This window comes from Fringilla coelebs (genome assembly GCF_963513975.1).
Source record: "Fringilla coelebs genome assembly, chromosome: 1".
NCBI lineage: Eukaryota > Metazoa > Chordata > Aves > Passeriformes > Fringillidae > Fringilla > Fringilla coelebs.
In genome coordinates, this window is record NC_140028.1 from 35,817,183 (window position 1) to 35,837,155 (window position 19,973).

Here is a 19,973-nt window from a genome sequence, read left to right on the forward strand (position 1 = left end):
AAGATGAGGTTTTTTATCTCATGATATGAGAGGGGAAGGAAGACAGGCAGTGGTGCATAAGCAGATCCCTGGGATTTAATGGCACTCTGTAATCAGTCTGTTGCCTTGCAGGAATGCACAAACCTCTTCGTAGGCTTCTCTTGTTGCAAGTCCGAGCTCATTCAGACAGGATATAGGAAATGCTGAACGGGTCAGCAGCAGTCTCAGCATGAGTCAAGAGGTAAATCTAGTGGGACAGCTGGGATTTTAGTGTAATGCAACAGGAGAGGCCATTGAGCTGCATCATATTCACCATTTTTACCTCTGTTAGCCTTTCTCCCACTGTTCTGAGGCAATGGCATCAAGTAATAAAAAAAGGATATCGTTTTCCTGGATGAGCTGTGCTGTGTCTGTTCCCTCATTGATCCTAAAGCACCTTGTCCTGCTAAAGGACCTTCTGCCTTTCCAAGGGATGCTGAGCCTTATCAGTCCGCCTCAAAGGCACTGTTTGTTGCCCCCAGGTACTCTGACTTCTTCTTGTGCTTCATCCACATCTTCCTCAGGAGGCTGGGTGTCCCACACAGGTTGCCTCCCGTCAGTGGCAGGGAAGCTTCTGCTCCTGGTGGCAGGGACAGGTCATACTCTGTTGTTTTCCTCCAGCGCTGCCTGTGGCTAACAAACCAAACACAAAGTGTGTGCAGAGTGCTTCTCCCTGGCCCTTCTTCCCTGCTTTTGGCAACCAGCCCCTCAGAACCAAGGGCTCCTGGCTGAAAAGGTGTGCCCATGCCTGGCTGAAACATGTGCCCATGCCTTGCTCACCCCTGGGACCGGCAAGTCTGGAATGAGCAGGGGTGTAGCCATGATATTTTCTGAAAATCCTTTCCTTAGGATTTTTTCTCCTGAGAAGCTGAGAGGCCTCAGGAACAAAATGTAAACAATTCTTATCTGCTGCTGTGGAATGCAACAGGTGGATCTGTGATTGGTCTCGTGTGGTGGTTTCTAATTAATGGCCAATCACAGCCCAGCTGGCTCAGACTGTCTCGGTCCGACACAAGCCTTTGTTATCATTCCTTTTCTATTCTTAGCTGAGCCTTCTGATGAAATCCTTCCTTCTATTCTTTTAGTAGAGTTTTAATATAATATATATCATAAAACACTAGATCAAGCCTTCTGAAACATGGAGTCAACATTCTCATCCCTTCCCTCACCCTGGGACCCCTGTGAACACGGTCACACAGGGGCTCTGTGGGTCAGGGGGCTGAGCTGCTGCAGCTGCCACCACTCAGCTTGGGGCCCCTGTTCCCTCCCTTTAATTACTGCCAGAGGGGACAATGACACAAGGGGACAGGCTACAGGTGAAACCACTCCAAGTGCATCCTCTCCAGCACTGGCCACCCAACAAGGAGCGGGGGGATTGCCCCTGGAGAGAGCTGAGCCCTTCCACCAAAGCCCAGGGACCACGTGGCAGTGATGAGCTCCACTGGCTGAGGGGAACTTCCATCTCTGTGTGTGGAGTGCGAGGACACTGTGACAATGAGCTGGTTACTGTCCCTCAGGTGACAATGGTGGCATCGCAAATCCCACCCAGACCCAAGTCTGGGTTAACTGCCTGATGATGAGCGCATTTGTACTATGGTCAAGCTGTTCCTTAATTAGACTTTAAGACATACATTTTTTTCTTCATTTAATTACATTTTCTAATCACATGTTAGGGCAAATATTACAGACTTCTTAGGGGGAAAATACTTTAATTTTTAATTACGATGATTTTTTTTTAGTGATAAAATAGAGCTGTAATGGGCACAGAAATAGCTGTATAAATGGCCAGGGCTGATAATAAAATCAGCATAACCTTTAGCAATCTGTCCCTGCCTTTGGGAAGCAAGAGGCATGTCTGGAGGGTGGGAAGTGAGAGGAATGGCAGATTTGTCTTTACAAACAAGCTGTGGGTTTGCTGGTAGATAAAACTAGCACTGGGATATAAAAGAATCAATGGGAAGGATTCCACTGATTGATGAATGGGAAAATATAGTTGCTTTTACAAATAAACTTTAGGTTTGCTGATAAACGAAATTAGACATTGAGAGATGAAAGAAACAATGGAGAAGAAAAGGCCCTAAATTCCATAAGATTTAAAAATTAAAAGGGAGGGATTATTGTACATTATACATTAGAGGGAAATCTTTGGTATCAGGTGTATCAGGCAGTCTGTACCTCTCAAGTACCTCAGCCAGTGGGGAAAGAGAGAAGGGAAATGCGTCTGGGAAATTAGGATAAAAGGGAGGCTGCGTCCTCCAAAAATTTGTGAGGTCCCAGGGAATGTCCCATGGCCTCTCACTTTATTCGAATAAAGGCAGAAAGGACTCCTCTGTCTCCTTTTTGGACATAAACTCTGTTGTTTGTGGATTAATTTTCCCAACAGCAGGGACTTACTCTTCCGTAGAAGTGCGGTCGCGCGTGGGCGAGCCCGTGACAGCCACAGCTTTCACTGTGATCCGGGCAACTGGAGATGGAGGGATCTGGGGGAGGGTAAAGCACATCATTAGGAAATGCCACTGATGAGTGGGGACAGCGGTTCATCTGAGGAAAGAGGCTGTTGTAAGAAAACCAATAAATGCTGTAAATCTCTTAACAAGAGAAAGCAGGTTAAGGATTTGACAGCCCAACTCTCACCCACACAAGTGCCAGTTGCTCACGTGAATATTCTCACTGAGCTCAGCACGGGACTTGAGTGAGCCACAGTTACACCTCCCATCAAAGAAGGGACACTTGCAGAACTTTTTATTCCCTAGTTTTTGTGTTTAGCTTCCTGAGGCAGTAAGGTTTTGTGCAGAGTGAGCAGCCTGCCTCTTGCAGGAAGAAGATGTCTCAGCCTTCGCAGCTCCTTGAGCATTCAGAGGGGTTTCCCTGTTTTGTTGTGTGCTGCTCTGTGCTGTGGGGGCACCTGGTTGTGCTCCAGTTCTGCCATGGCCCCACAGTGCCTAATCATCCACTTCCTCCCTGTCTGATTTGATCAGAAATTGCCTGCCAGAGCTGAGTCACGTTTCCCATATACAGGTCTCTGAGAACAGCATATCCTCCAAGATGGTAAGTTTAAGTGTGAGTTGCCCAGAAATAGAAAAAAGAAGTCACAAATTAAGAGGTAATCTCATTATTTCAGGCAATAAGCACACTTATTGATTTTACTGGCAATCCTGAAAAAAATGTTCACATTATTGTCACTACCATAACTGGTCTTAAGTCTTAAGGGCCTTAGTCTTAAGGGCTATTTCTCCTAGGATTAATTTGTGACTGGGTACATTTAAGTGTGTTTTTCAAGTATCCTAAGACTTAGAGATGTTTGAAATCAGTTTTGCAAGCATCCTTTGAAATTTAACTATGTTAATTATTAGTAGGTTCAATTAGATTCATTACACTGAATAACACTGGTTTTAATCATCCTTAAGTATTGTACTGTCATTTTTCTTAGGTGTAGCCCAGCTATCAGCTAGCAAGCATGCTTCAGCCATCCAAAAGAGCCTCTGAAACCATAAAGTTTCAACAGCATGGTCTGGTGTTGGCCAGAAACTATTCTAAATTTTTTTTTTCTTTGAAATGTTAGTTTTTATTAAATGCAGAGGCTATGAAAATTAGGGGGGCACTGTAAGACAAAGAAAGCAGGGAAAACATTTTAATAAAGGTGAGTAATTTTTAACCAAAATATTTTTTCTGTCTATTAGAGAACACATTTTGGGGATTTGTATGATAATTTTCCCATCAACTCTTTGTTTATGTTTCTGACTTTAGAGATTATCGTGTCAGGTTGGCATTCTGGAGAAAACAAATTATTTGGTGTTTGTTCCACTTGAGAATTTTTTTTCCCCCCATTTGTGCAATTCCCTGAGAGACAAGAGGCTAACTTCTCCCAGCTCTTGCAGGTGGCTGAGCATCCAGAGCAGGAGCCTGCCTGTTTCCATCCCACCACTCTTCCTGGTTCCTGAGGGGCAGTTCTCTGTCCTGTGCCAGTCTCTGCTCCCAGCTAAGGGATCCTCTGGCATAAATCATGTTTTAACAAGGGCTGTGACATCTGCAGGTGCTGCAGCAGACTGATGTGCTGTTACTGTGGGACATGCTGATGGATACAAGGTTTTGAGATGCATTGGGAGTTGGTCTGGCTCTATTTGCTTACCAAAGATTTTCCACCCAACAGATGATTATAGGACTTGGATGACTCTTGTTCAGGAATTCCTGCTGCAAAGCATAAGAAACATTATATTAGGTGCAATTATCCCATTGGCACAGCTTGTATGAAAAACCTCCTTCTGTGCAGTAAAGCCCAGATATGGGCAGAGCCCAGATACAGGTTACAGTCCCACCAGATTTGATTACAGCCAAAAGAGCAGAGTGATCATCTATTGTGATGTCAAAATAAGTGATTGTGGAACTGCTGAAGTCATTCTGGAAAGTCTCTCAGCTTGCTCCTGGGCTGTTCAAAGGAGATGACGAGCTGCTCTTTGCAGACCAAGCTAAGTGGGAGCCTTTCCCCCTCTGTAAACACTCACAAATTTCTACAAGCAAAGAGCCCAAACGCTGCTCCTCAGCCCCCACTGCAGGTTTGTCCTGCCTAGGAGATCATTGTCTGCTTTCTGTATTGCTCTGGGGAGTTATTTGAACCTGGACAGAGATGTGTGCTCTGTCTACGCTGTCACAGGGAGGGATTTCCACCTTTCTGCCTGTGGCTGAGTGACATCTCTCTCTCTGCTGTCCTCAGCTCTGAAGGTCACCCTTCAGTTTCAAGGAATTGCTCATCTGATAACTTATCCATGGATAAATGCTCACTGACATTCCTGCCCGCTGTGCCAAGGAAATATATGAGTGAGGGATGCCAGATTTTTCATGTGGCCAAATCCTCCTATTTGGCTGGGGAAATGTGGACCTCTCTACTGCTTTGACTACTTTTTTATATTTATTCAAAATACAAAAATTTATATTTTGAATGTAAATAACGACAGCAAATTTGGAAACAGCCAGGGTGTTTAGAGTGCTCTCTCCAGCATGACTTAGCAACTGGAACTGTCTGCTCCTTCTGGGGGCAATATTTGACTGTGAGAAATTTCCTAACCAGCTTCCTCCTTCCTGCTCCACCCCCCTCCAGTAATTCCATTAGGTACCTTACTGTATCCCTCACGTCAAAGTTAATGCAATTACCCCCTCTCATCGTGCATATGAGGTACTAACAGTATCCAGCCAGGGGATCATCAGGGCTTCAGCTCATGCCCATATTTTTTTCTTTTTATTTGGTTTTGTTTTCTTTTACTTTGTCTGATTCTTCCCTTCAGCCCATCCCTCTTATTAGATACAGTAAATGCTCTTGCAAACTTTTAGCAAAATATCTAAGCAAAAGAAAGTCCTCCTGGCTTCATGGCTTCAAGGTTTGTAGCTGCTCCCCTCAGGGCAGTGGTGGCTGGATGCAGTGTGAATTCCACTTCCAGAATGCTGGAATGGACTGTCCTTTTGCTTTGCTGTTTGTGCAGGATTTCTGATGGTAGCAATAAACATGCTAATGGCCTCATCTGTGTTTGTTTGTTTGTTGTTGGTTCTAATTTAAGCTTAATTTCTAAGCTTTGCCTACTCATTTCCCTTTCTCCCTTTATGAGACCTGTTTCCCCCTTTTCTGCTCTTCTTTTTAGATTCCTGCAGCTTTTCGCTTGTTTGCACCTGTCTGTCATCCTTTACCTCTCACCTCCCCTAACAGCAGAGACCAGCAGTCCCTCCTTTCTGCCTCTCTGGCTCTCTGGCACCCTTTACCCTGTAGCCAGTCCCAGTCACTCCTTCTCCTGTCCCTGCTCCAGTCCTGAAGCTCCTGTTTTTTCAGCCACATCTTGGCTCTAGTCTTAAGATCTTTTCCCATGGTCCCAGGCTCAGTTTCTTCCTTTCCAATTTCCCAGGCCCCACTCTTGTCTGGTTTGTTTCTTAATGGGATGCCTTATGTGCAGTGTGGTTGCAGACCAGTGATGTGAGGAACGTGCACCTTCGTGGATCTGCTTTAGAGATTTAGCACCTTTTAACATCCAAACACCCAATTTATCTTGGAAAAACATGCCCTGTGGGATTTCTTTAAAGAAATACAACTTGACTGCATCTGGGTGATTTTTCATAGGAGAGCAAAAGGTGTGTTTTTGGTTAAAAGGCCATCCCATGTGAAATTGCACAGCCCTGCTCCACCTTCAGTCTTCCAAGCATAACACACCAGTGTTGGAGGAGCTGAATGGTCACTCTGTTTATGTTTACTCATCTCCTTGGTTTTGTATTGGCAAGCTCTATTTTTCCTTCACGGTTTCTCACAAATATGCTGAACAAGCTTTGGTTGCCAAAAAATCAGGTCTGTGGCTGGCGTCCAGAATCTGAAAATCTATCCCTGATGATTATCTTCTAGCTGATCCTGTGCAACTGAACAGGGATCTTATATAATAAGATGACTTAGGCAAACGCAGTAATTTACAATTTATCATCTCTAAAATATTGTCAGGGAGTGTTTATGACTCTGAATAAATTGAGCAATGCCATGGTCATTATCTCATTAATTCCACTGGATATTTTAAGTGGGAAAAATGCGTATTTGATGATTGACTTTTCACAAATATTAAAATTAGTATTATATGTGTTATGTTAGAAACTTATGCTGTATTAATTTTCTTAAGTAGTGCGTTAAATACAATTTTAGGTTATAACATAATGTTAAAATAGAAACTGTGCTATGGAAGATACTTTTTTAAAAAGAGAACTCACACCGAGATGTCAGCCACAGGACACCTAAATCTTTCAGAGAAAAAGAATTTATGGCTCCATTATCAGTAGAAACTAACTTCTCTCCTCGCTCAGCCCTGAAGATGCCACTAGGATTCAGAGGAAGAAGTTGCCACTGACCAGACAGAATCCTTCGTTTGAATGGAATTTATGCATCATGTATGAGGTGTATGAATCTGCCTCAGGCTATTGCTTTTAAGGGTTAATCCTCTGTTAACGTGTGTCCTTTTTCTGGGCTTATTTTGCCCAGAAAGAGGTACCTGGACTGTCCATAACTCTTTGTTTTTATTGTCTCATATTGTTCTAAATCCCAATTGTCCAAATTTTCATTACTCTAATTATATTACTATTTTTATAACCATTTTATTACTCTTCAACTTTTAAAATTTTAAAAACGAGTGATTGGCGTTTTTCTCATAAGCACGGAATCATCCTGCAGGTACACAATAAAGAGCCTGCTTCTCTGCATAAGCGGCAGACTGCGATATCTGAAAAGGTTCTAGAGGCAGGGAGGAACGAAGGGCTTTGGTTCTGGGCGCCAGCTGTAGGACCCTGCATCTGGATGGGCTGTTGGGTCCAACCCAGCTAGCTATGGACCCCAGCCCACACAATCTCACATGGACAAAGGCAAAGGACCAGGAGCGCTCCTCTCCACGTGGGGACCAGCGCCCTACATTTATTTCCAAGGTGGGAAAGAGACCGTCCCCTTCTTGTGGGGACTTTTACACCTGGGGAACGGGGGTGGAGGAAGAGGACCACAGCCAGTGGGATGCAAGTGAGGAGGGGCAAGGGAAGGGACTGACCAGGGGAGAGACCACCACCAGGGGTACTGGGGTTGTAGGGGGATATAATATAAGAAAATAGTGTAGAAAGTAATTTTACCCCTAAGGAGCTGCAGCTGGGCCAATTATCAAAGATTAGGAAGAGGCCTGACTTTAACAGGCCACAGCTGTAACCAATGAAATGAAGAGTGCTATAAAAGAGTGGGGTGGCTGGTTGAGGGGGGAACTGGAATCAGTTGGTGGCTTTGTGAAGATGAAAGAGTTAGTGCTGTGAGGAGCTGCCCAGGAGAAACACCAAGAAGGTATGAAACTTTTGCAATAAGGAGGGAACAGTATGGAACCCCTCTGTAGTGTATGAGAACAGCATGGAACCCCCCTGCAGTGTATAAGGAGAGAACAGTACGGAACCCCCCTGCAGTGTATGAGAACAGCATGGAACCCCTCTGCAGTGTATAAAGAGAGACCAGTATGGAACCCCTGCAATAAGATGACAACGTGGGGTGATGGAAAAACCACGTGACAAGAGAGGGGAATAACAAACCATGTGATATAACATAAACTATTCAGTGCATTATAAAGGCTACTCGGTGCAAATCTCCAGTCACCCAGTGCGAAACAACAGCTAGATAAGCTCTTTAGTGCCATACAGCAGTTGTGGACTCACCGGGGTGCTGGGCAGTGCCCTTGCTGGGGCCGGCTCCGCGCTGCCCGCAGCCCGCGCTGCCCCGCGCATCCTCCTCGTAGAGCGCACGCAGCAGGTCACCCTGCTGGGACCGGCGCTCCGGGATGGCCACCACCTGCAGGGGACAGCAAACACCCCGTTACACCCGGCCCCGGGCATCAGGTGTGACACGAATAGCGGATTTGTTTTTACAAACAAGCTGTGGTTGTGCTGGTAGATAAAACTAGCACTGGGAGATAAAAAGAAAAAATGGGAAGGATTCCACTGATTGATGAATGGGAAAAGATATTTGCTTTTACAAATAAACTTTAGGTTTGCTGATAAACGAAATTAGACATTGAGAGATGAAAGAAACAATGGAGAAGAAAAATGTAAGAAATAAAAATTAAAAGGGAGGGTTATACGTTAGAGGGAAATCTTTGTTATCAGGTGTATCAGGCAGTCTGTACCTCTCAAGTGCCTCAGCCAATGGGGAAAGAGAGAAGGGAAATGTGTCTGGGAAATTAGGATAAAAAGGAGGCTGCATCCTCCAAAAATCCGTGCGATCCCAGGGGAATGCCCCATGGCCTCTCCCTTTATTCGAATAAAGCCAGAAAGGACTCCACTGTCTCCTTTTTGGACATAAACCTCTGGTATTTGTGGATCAATTTTCCTAAAAGGTGCTCTCAAGACGTCATGGGGGAGCTGAAAGGCTGCTTGTTCTTCCTGCTGCTTTGCATCTAAAGGGGATTTTGTCAGGTGGGCACTGTGGGATTTGTGGGATTCTGTTTGGCTCCAGCTTCTGTGCTGCGCACAGAAGTGTGGGGAAATCTTGCTGGGTCTTTCTGGAACCCAGAAACTTAGGAGAATACACAAAGGTGCAACTCAGGAGACTGAAATGTGCTCTTCTCCAAACCCTACTGAATAGGATATGCCTCGGAGATAGCTCAGATTTATTTTCTTATTGCATCACATCTTGGGCAGCCAGTCAGACTTATGTAATGCAAACTACAAATGCTGTTTCCTTATGGTCTCTCCTATCTTTTGAGCTTACATATTGTACCTGAGAAATGACTACGGAGAATATGAGGCAGAGAGGAATTGTGCTCATAGAGATTAATTTTCACAAACGTCAGTCACACAGACAAAACTCACTGACGGCTGCAACTTTGAGCATCACCCCCTCCCTCCATCTCCCACAGTCCCTGAAAACAAGCATGAACAAAATCAAGTTATTTGCTAACCAATTACGACTAAGCCATGGCACTCACTGTCCTGCCACAGGCAGCTGGGGATGCCAGAACTAATGTGTGTTTGGAAAAACAGGGATACGTCTCAAAGAAGTGGATTCATCAGGACTGTTCTCCAGGATGGTCTGGAAAGAGTTTTCTCAGGAACATCAAAGTTCCAACAGCAGGGACAGAGTGTTTCATACTTTGGCTTTTTTTTTTTTTTTTTTAATTCTTCCCTAAAGACTTGCTGCTGTAATACAGTGAGCCACTTAAACAGGGTGAAGATCCAAACCAGCAAGGAAACAAGACATGTGGCAACTATTCAGAGTATTTCCTATCAGACTAACTTATGTTGGAAGACCATGAGAAAAGCAGTTAATTGCATCTAGCTGATGACTGGCAGATGCTGTCTATGTGTTTTAGATATAAATATAGCTGTTTTGCCTCAAGACTAAGACCAAAAACTGGCCAGCTCACTATGGACATAGAAAAAGCCTTAATTCTATTGCTCTGCCTTCTAACACACACTCAAGAAGAAAACAAGACCCTATTCAAGCATGTCCTCTCACACCAAATTGTCCATTTCCTGTAATTAAGTTTTAATTCAATTTGCCAATAATTACAATGGTCTGTGTATGTGATTTTTTACACAGACTTAACAACATATGCAAACCCATGTTTTCCAAAACGGGAAAGAAGAAAAATCCCAACCTAACCACTTTTAATTCTTTTGTCTCCTGTTCCAGATTGCAAGGCAAGATGTATTCTATTACCATCTGTATGGCAGTTGTCTTTTGTCAAGTGGGCAATTTTCCTTATCTCTCTCTCAGTGATCACAATCACTCCTCCCTCAGGAGGGGACATCTGCTGTTGAATGTCACTGCATGACTGATAAGGACTATAACATCCCATTGTGAGATGCTCTGCCCAGAGGGAGGAGCCAAGCATTCCTACCCAGATATAATCCGGAGGTTCTGAAACACCAGCACGGCTTCTCCACTGGATTCCCCAGAGGAACAGCAGCTGCCTCTTCTTCCACTGGATCTTCAGAGGAAGAATACACCCTTTCCTACAGGACCCCCTGCTGCAACAGGACCACACCTGACACTTCAGGAGGACTGCAGCCACATTTCCAACTGGACTGCTACCAACACCCTGACCAACAGGGTGTCAGGCTGGGCTCTAACTCTGTCAGTGTTCTAGTGTACTGCATTGTTTATTTTATCCTTTTATTTTTCTTCCCTATTAAAGAACTGGTATTTCCTGCTCCCATATTTTTTGCCTGAGGGCCCCTTAATTTAAAATTTATAGCAATTCAGAGGGGTGGGGAGGGTTTACATTCTCCATTTCAGGGGAGGCTCCTGCCTTCCTTAGCAGACTCCTGTCTTTCCAAACCAAGACATCTCCATGTACCCTCAGGAGTCTGGACAAGCCTCCATCACCTAAATCCTACTGACTAGTAGGATGAGGAGCAGAAACTGCCCAACAACAGGCAAAAATGCTTCTAGAAAAGGCAGGTAAGGCAAACAAAGCCTAATCCAAATCTGGATAGGGGTTTCCCCCTATTTCTGCAGATTTTGACACACAGCCTAACGCATTCCACGTGCTGGAAATTACTTAGAGACATGCCCAATGTTCAGTTAAAGGGACTACTGGTGTCCTTGAAGACAAGCACATGCTAAAGGAGGCTGCAGCTGGCTCCCAGCTCTACTGATCACAAATTTGGAGCTGCCAACAGAGCTGAGCCTCAGCATTGTTCCAATGTTTCAGAACGAGGGTGATGCTGGTTGTGAGAGGCCTCCTGTTGCTGCTTAAGCTGTTGGCACTGGCTCCCTCCCTGCTGCCCCTGGAGCAGTTCCAGCACCTCCCCATCCCTCTGCAGCAGCTCCTTCAGGCTGCAGGCTCCTGTGTCCACACACCCTGACCACACAAACCTTAGGTTTGTGCTCACCAGGGCATCACCACCTTCACCACGGTGGCACCAGTGGGGATGCCTGTCCTCAGGACTAATAGGATGGACTCTGGCTGGCAGGGGTCTCTAATGAGAGCCCTTGGAGTTTACCTCGTGTGAACTGAGCTCTTCCAGCTTTCAAGGAATGCCACAAAGCTCAGCTTTCCCCATCATCTCTGGAAAGATGTCCAGTGCTCTTGGTCACACTTAGTCTTTGCAGGTGTGTGACAGAAAATGTCATCAACCCTCTGCTACTGAGACACCTGTGGTCACTTATCTTGCATTGTCATGGAAAGAGCATTTTTGGTAGGTAGGATGCTGGCTGCAGTCACCTCTAATCCTGAAAGTGGCTTATTTGATCAGTGTAAACCACTGTGGACTTGAAACTTAACATTCTGCCTACGTGTTGCACAGGATGAAATACAGTTGGGGAAAAGAAGAAGGTTTTTATCTTGATTAATAGCAGGAATTATTTGGGCACGTTGTCTGTGTTTTTGAGATTCCTTGTTACGTATGATATCAGTAATGCCACAATGTCTTCAAGCAGGAGAACCTGTATAAATAAGTTACAGTGCCATTTTCCATTACATGGAAACAACAGTGCAATGTCTATAACATATTTTCAGCAGCATTTTTTTTTTTTTTTTGCAGTATTTGGTTGTAGCACATTTTGGGAGTTCTTTATCTCCTAATTCAAGATTTCACAGTGACTTTGGCTACCTCACCCATTACTGTAATATGTAAAGACTTATCTAGGTCAGGAAACTAAACCTGCTGTAGCTTGGTTTTGATCTAAAGTGGAGCTGACATTTCTCTAGGGTACCTAGGGTAAAGCAGAAGGATCAACTGGGAGTCACTTTTCTTTTCTAGACATACCAGGAAATTCAAATCTGTGCAAATGGCAGAGTCAGCCAAACTATGCAGAATTAGCAAACTGTTCTCTAAAATCCTACTGTTTTTAGAACCTGTAAATTCTTTGACTGGCCCAGTCTGTTTGAAAGACACCAAGTCTGGAATCAGAGCCCAGCAAGCTCTCTTTTTCTGGACTTTGCCATGCACATGGGAGCACTGAGGCCTGGCATACCCCCTGCTGGAATTAGCTGTGTTCAGAGGGAAGGGGCACAGAGGACACAGGGCAGTCACAGAGCAGCTCTTCCAACCATCCTGATCGTGGATTTAAAATCCCACTGCCAACCAACAACCATCAAGAAAAGCTGACAATTAAATATCTGGCTTTGGATAAACCTTTGAAAGTTAGAGTCTGAACAACAATGTGCTTGTCAGTGGAGAAAATTCCAGGTTTGTAGAGTTAAGTTATTTTGATGGCCTAATGCAGAGCTGATTTTTAATGTGGCAGCTCTAGCATGCACAGGGATAGTTTCTACTTTCTTGCAAAGTAGACAGGTACTGGTGTCCAGACAGTTCTACCCAGAGGATTTTGGGGGTAGGAGAAGAAGGGAAGAATCTACTACCACTGGAAATAACTCTTAATAGGGCAATAGGAACTTCAAATATACATATTGGTGAAACACTCAGCTGAAAAAAAAAAAAGGTGCTTCCTCCTTTCTGTCACCCTTCCACAGTCATTATCACGCTTTTGGGATGAGTTTCTTTTATGTGATGGAAGTTACCCCCCAGTGTCAGTAATTTGAATGTTAAATCACTTAATGCTACACTGCTTGAGTATTTCTGCTGTGAAAAAAAAAGGTCTGGCAGATGTCCACGTTGGTTGCTATTTTTGTCCATGCTGAGGATTAAAGTTGTGCATCCACTGCAATCACCAGAGCAGAAGATTTCATGTTAGCTGAGGCATTTCTACAGCTCTGACTGCAGGTGCAGGTGTAAAAGTGAAAAATAAACAATCATTCTGCGACTTTTCTGTGGGTCTAGAAATTGGCAATCACAGCTTCCCCACAGGCACGTCTATTCCAGTATGTGCAATTTCCTTCAATGCTTGCTGAAGAGCTGCAAGCAGCTGCATCCCACTGAAGAAGGGGAATGTCTAAGAGTTGGCTGTGCTCAGTCAAACACTTTGGTTTGAGAGCCACCCTTGTTTTTGTAGCTGGAGCTGCAGACCATTCCTCAGGCTTGGTGTTCCCACTGCTAATATGATGCTGCCTGCATCATGACTAAGAGCCAATCAAAGGACATCCTTAATTGGGGTCAGGAAAGCCCCAAAGGAAAAAAAAAAAAACCCAATCCTCTTAAAATATAGCAACAAAACAGGGACTTTCTTATCTTATTTTCTTTGGCTTTTATGAGTACAGTGCTGCCACAGCAGCTGATCCAATCCAAATTAAATATTAGGTGCTTCCATTTAGTAGAAACAACTATCTACTGAGATTTGGGACAAGATAACAGACATAGAATTTCCTTTGATTTTGATGTAAGCCAGCTGAATTTTTTCAGCTGAATAGTTCTATGAGAAATATTGTAAAAAAAATTAAAAAAGGTAAATTGTCCAAGTATTTTGTTTCATCAATTCAGAAGAGTTCACTTCAGAAGAGTTGACTCTTGGTTTGGACTTTTCTGTTTTTATATTTCATGGAAAACAAAATATACCAAAGGTTTAACAAATGAAGGTGGGGTATCTCAAAATGGCTTATTTTGAGTAACACTCCAGCAGTCTGGCTCATCTTTCTTTTGGAATGAAGAGTAATTTTGAAATCTCAGCCTGAGCTATGGGACAAAACCAACCAAACCAAGACTGTCACAATTTGGGAAAATATACACATGCAGAGTTTCTACCCAAAAAAGGACAGACATGTTTTCTGACTCTTCCTGAGGACCACTTCAGGAGTCCTGTGATGTACTGGGATCCTGTGATCTGCTTTAATAACCAAGAGAGAGGGTGGGAGTGAATGTGATGAGGTTTTTTCCCAGTGCACAGGTAAGTGTGGTAAGCAGGATGACCTACAGTTCTGTGGGGAGATAGGGAATCAGGAATACAAAGAAAAGGCTCTTGGAAAATGAGGATGGGTCTGGGAAGCAGGAAAGGGTGTGGAAACAGGGAAGGCCATGGAGTGAAATACTTCAGTGAAGTGCTAGACAAGAGACAGGTCTGTGGTGAGAAGAAATGCTTTGGCAGAAGAGTCTCAAACTCATAAGAAGTGCTTTGATATGCAGAAGAGGCTGTCATTCCTGCATATCAGCTAAAAGGATTGTGCAAGGGGTTGTGAATGAGTCAAGTGGATTTCAGGAGGGAAAACTGTCTCTGAAGACAAGAAACCTCACACCCATGTGTGAAAGCAGCTGAACTTGCAAGACATTTGCTCAGAGCATGAAAAATACTCAGTTATTTTAATCTGGGGGGTCCCTCTGTGCCCTCTGCAGCGAAGCTGAGGCAAGAGCAGGCAAGCACTGCTAGGACCAGGGGACAAACATGATTATTATTATTACTTGACTAACACTGATATGATTTGGTGTGATTTGCTTACTTTTCATTCCTGCAGGTGTCTCTGGACTTACTATGAAGGCTCTATGGACAATAATGAAGTCTGTGATTCCCTTAGATGGCCAGTGTTGGTAAGCCACTGTGTTCATTTTGACTGACTCTGCATGGCAAGACAGCTTTTTTTGTGTTTTGTTTTGTTTGGTTTCAAAGCATTTCTGTAAATAAACTGCAGCTTTACAGAAACTCCCACTTCTGTTTCCCACCCCACTCCCTGCATCAGACATGGATGCCCTTCTTTACCGTGGAAGATCTGCTTCCCATATATCCACAGCACTTTTGAGGGTATGCATAGCCAACTAGAATGTGAAAAAAAAAAAAAAGAAATAGGGAGAGGAAAGGAGATTTTTCTTACACTCTTTGCAAGGATGTGCTGTGAAGCTTTGGCTCGTCTTCGGGCAGGACTACATGCTGCAAAGAGAAGAACAGGAACACGGTCAGGATGCTGTGGAGGTGGATACGTGCCCCCCCAAAGTCCTCTGTAAGAATTCACTGGGATCATGGTGGGAAGAGGGGGGAGAAGAAAGGGTTTAAGGAAGATTCCAGCTGAAACAATCCAGAATTCCCTTTTGATGTGATCTCAGAGACCATGCTCTGGCTACACAATACAGAAATCTGCGGCCGCAGGGCCACAGCCCATCCCAAGTTTCTGCCCCTCTCTCACAGGCTTCCAGGAGGAGCACTCCTCTTCCTTTCTCAGTTTTGATCTGACCTCCCTCCTGCCAGTACTTCAGAGGACATGAGTAGTGTATACATCAACTTGGAGACTATTATGATTTTATCTAGTTAGAGACTTTATCAATAAGCTCAAGCTCCCACATGACATTGTTTCACTTTCACTGCATGATGTCCAAAGCACAGCATTTGCACTAAGCCTAATCTTTTTCAAGTCTCAAAATTACCTGTTCTGTTCTTTAGCCTGGGATGTTTTCCTTAAAGTCTTTTTCTCACTTTTTATTTCTTAGACCCACGAAGACACCAAAAGCATGGAACCACCAGCCAACAGACACACAGGGTGCCAGGGCCACAAGCCAAGCTTTTGTCTGGACTGAAGTGATTGGTTTTGGGTGATGGTTTTGCTGGATTAAGTGAAGGCTCTTTAAACTGTTGTTGTTTGAGTTAGACTTGAAACTGGCCTGAAGGACTCTGTGGTCCTCCAGCTCTCCCCCTCATCATATCTACCCTGCCTTGTGTTCAGGCTACCAGAGCTACAGGATTTAGGCACCAGTGACAGAAACAGGCTTGCAGGAAGCTGCCAAATGTGGAGAATAAACTGCAATTCTAAAGGCTGACCCTGGGGGCAAGGCACGTGAATGGGGGTTTCCTATTCTGGCTCTGTGTATAATCCCAAGGCTTTGAGGAGCCAGGAAGGTTTGTCACAGGATAATGGGTGACTCCAACTCCCCAGGTGAGCTTTCCTTGACTTGGCAAACATTTCACTTGCAGTGCTTATCACTGCTGTGTATTACTGTGTGCAGAGTTTTGGAGCTGTGGAAGCAGCTGGAGGTCATCCAAGGCTGCTCCTTGCTGGAGCCAAACTCCTCTCCTCAGATGGCAGCAATAACAAGTGGCTGGGTTTTCCAGGGCTCCGGTACAAGCAGAGCTGGCAGTGAGACCAAAGTCACTCTTCCTGGACAGCTTGTGTGTGTCTAACAGCCATCCCTCCACTCCCAGAGAGGATGTAAGTCCTGAGCAGGAGGAGCCCACTGGGGAGGAAATTCTGGCCTGTGCTGTGGCTGCAGTGAAACAGGACAGGAAGATGGGAGGGTCCCTGTGAGCAGCCCGTTCAGCACAGGGCACTTCCACACTGAGCCTGTCACAAGGAAGTTATCTGCCTGCCTGGAGTGTGCTAAGCTGTCAGTGTGATTACAGTCTGCTCTGCACGGTGTGATATCCTCAGGCATCCTCACTGTCTTCTCCTGCAGGATATGTTTTATATTTTAAACCATGCTGAGCGTGGGATGAAAGCCAGGCAAACATAATGAAGGTTGTTTGGGTTTTTTTAAACCTAGGAATACGCTGTAAGTTGTTTTTGAAGCTGTTTCCATCATCTTTACTTCTGGAATTTCACTGTGTGAGGACTAAACTAATTGCTTCTAAGCAAAACACTCAAGTGCAGAAAAGTTTAGTGATGCAAGGAATTATCTTCTTGTCTCTCTGGTACTTTAGGTATTTTACCACACAGTGTAAGGAGTATGGTTTTTTAGAGATTTCTACCAGAAGCAAGTGCTCTCGTGCTGTTATAGCTGCTACGCAGGCTAGTGCAAAAGGACAAACACATAAATGTGCCTAACAGTGATAAATTTGCCTACTTTCAGAGTACATATGATCCACAGTCCCTCATCCCCTGCTGTCTGCCAGAACGAGTGGCAAAAGGTTTATAGGGCTGAAGAAAGGCAAGGCATGAAAGGGAAGTCACAGCACCAGCAAACATGCAATTACTTGAATAGGCATTGAAAGAAGGGTGAATCACAGCAGTAGCCAGAGGTGACCCACTTGGGTGGGAATACAATGGCAGCAATGCAAACAGTGGGGCTGCGAGGCTGTCCCTGCAAACACCAATTTCTGCAGAGAGCTGGAGAAGGGAGAGAAGAACAAATCCTGGCAGATGATGTGTGTGGATTTGCCTGCAAAAGGATGTTCGTACGTATAGCCCAGATTTCGGCAACAAATACAATTACAGTGATGGTTCACTTTGTCATTTCCACTTACATTCCAAAATTAAGCAGCTGAGAGTTCATGCTTGCAGCTTGCAAGTAAAGATCTGATCTGGCCCCACAATTTGTTTTCCCTGCTTTTCCCTGCTTTCTTGTTGCTGAAATATGCAGCCATTGAGTTTAAACTAATTTGTTCAATCAAATGCAGGCTGGGCTTTGTCCGGTTCTTACTCTTCATTAGAAGCAATTAATGTTAATCATGCATTCATTTCCAGGGCATGGCTTTGGAAATGTTCCACTTATTGAGCCAGCAGACTTAAATTCAACATTCATGCACTTCACCCACTTCTAACTGCTCGCAGAACTTAATTCTCTTTTCTATTACACAGAAAAGCCACACAGTTGCAAGCTGTCACTTTAGCAGTTACCTCATAGGTACAGCAACACCGATTCCAGAGCTCCCAATTTTGCCAGAGTAAAGATTTTACAGAGCCACAGTATTGAAGCACCTGCACGGATTAGGTCGAGAAAGCAGCAGCGAGGGCTGGGCTGCAGGCAGAGCACGGCACAGCAGAGCAGATGAGCTGCTCCCTTCAAATATTTCCCCGCTGCTAAACATCCCACCCCTCTAAAAGACAACACCACAGCCGTTGTTAGATGCTTGATGTACTCACATTTGGAAGAAATCACAGTGAAAACTTCTAAATTTTCATCGCTGCAGCTGTAAATCTGGTGCATTTTCCACCTCTCCCTACTGACTGCCTTTCAGCTTCATGCAACCGCTCTGAACTTCTGGTAAATAGGTTTCACTAATCCAATCTGGCTCTGTGATCATTGTCCAGATCTACAAAGGACAGACTGATGCTGTGATCTCATCTCATTCCATATTCTTCATTGCAACATTTTCTGCTCCCATCTGCCTTTCTATGAATAATATTAACACAAAGATTTAATTTAGCTCTTGCTTAAGCCTCTACTCAGATAGGAGCATTTTATTTTACATTTGCTTTTACCAGTGTGGAGAATCCTCTGCAATAAATAGCTAATAATTAAAGTCTAATCTATTGGCAAATGTTCAGAGAAGTACTGCAAAGATATTTGAAATAAGTTGGGTTAAATGTGTACTTTAACACATTTACCATAAAAATTTGCTCCTTACGCATAATGAGAAGATGACTCTAGTATATTAAGAAAAGCATTTTGTGCTTTACCTTTTCATTTCATAAAGAAATACTGGAATCCTGAGTTTTTCAGAGTAAAATTTCAAAAGTAGATACCTAAGAAAGGCAGATGTGCATAGATCTCTGTGTCCCCTGCACGTCTGTGGTTGCAAGGGGAGGAAAGGTGGCTCAGTCACAGATGGGTTCCTGACTTGATGGCTCTGGGGTCTAATCCCCTATTTATGCACTTCAATAAAGGGTCTTCTTGCCAAAGCTTTTCATTTCTTAATACTCCCATCAGAAATTGTTCCTTTCCACCTCTATAAATATCAGCCCCCTCAACTTCTGGTGACTTAATGCTGCCATGGACACCCAAGACGGAAAATTTTGGCTTGCAGGCTCCAACAACTGATGTAGTTGGAGCACTTTCAAGTGTGAATAATGATATTAAATTATATCAGTCTCATGAATAGCCTTCATTACTACCACGTGTGTGTCTAATTAGCACAAAAACAAGTGCTGTCTTCTCCTATAGATGTCTGCCACCAACAGTCCCAGATGGAAAGTGCCGGTGAACATGGGCTATCACTGCCATATTGATGAACGTTTCTTATTTGAAATAACAAATATTGGTCAAATAGACGTCCTGAGCCTGGAAGCATTTTGGTTGAGTGGAAGGTGTCGCTGTTTCAAGAAAGCAGAGAGCGAAGAGAAGCTGCTGTCACTTGTCACCTCCCAGGGCAGGCTCCTGCTGTCCAGGGGCAGCAAAGCCTTTGCAGGACTGAGGGCATTGTCCCAGGAAACCGTGCCGTGCTTGAAGGAGGCAGTGGGATGGCAATATAATCAACCAAAAGTTCAATTAGTTTTTGATTTATTGCGCCACATGTTCTGCTTGTATGACTGATGTCATTAACATCAGGCTGGGCTGGCGCGTTCATCTGTGCCTGCCCGGCTGCCTCTGAAGGCGCAGGCACTCAACAGATGGGGAGCTGCACGGGTGCGAAGGCAATTGTTTACCCCCCTATTGTCCTCGTGTCAAGCAATCAACCCAAATCCATTACCCACCGAGAAAAAGATCAGCGCACCGTCCATTCAGCGCTGAATGGGGCAGAGGCGGTTATGCAGGAGGCTCTAAAAGCTTTCAAAAGGATAAAAAAAAAAAAATAATGAAGACCAACACTGAATAGTCCATTAAAAAAAAAAAAAAGCTATAACAAATCTAACCCACTCTTTATTTCACCTTCAGATATTCAGAGTGCGATGAGAAGACGGGCACTTTTGGACCTAAGTCATTGTTTTCCACATTCTAGGTAT

The 19,973-nt window shown here is 44.2% G+C and overlaps 1 protein-coding gene across 1 annotated transcript; it reads right to left on the reverse strand.

The window, feature by feature from the left end:
- Window positions 1-464: 464 nt before the first annotated feature.
- On the reverse strand, window positions 465-18,237 carry VXN (vexin; the record flags this gene model as incomplete). The annotated part of the gene is made up of 6 exons (XM_084202489.1): window positions 465-651; window positions 2,413-2,498; window positions 4,148-4,209; window positions 8,212-8,344; window positions 15,198-15,253; window positions 18,174-18,237. The coding sequence occupies 6 exons, from the start codon at window positions 18,235-18,237 to the stop codon at window positions 465-467; spliced, it is 588 nt and encodes a 195-aa protein (XP_084058615.1).
- Between the last annotated feature and the right edge of the window lie 1,736 nt (window positions 18,238-19,973).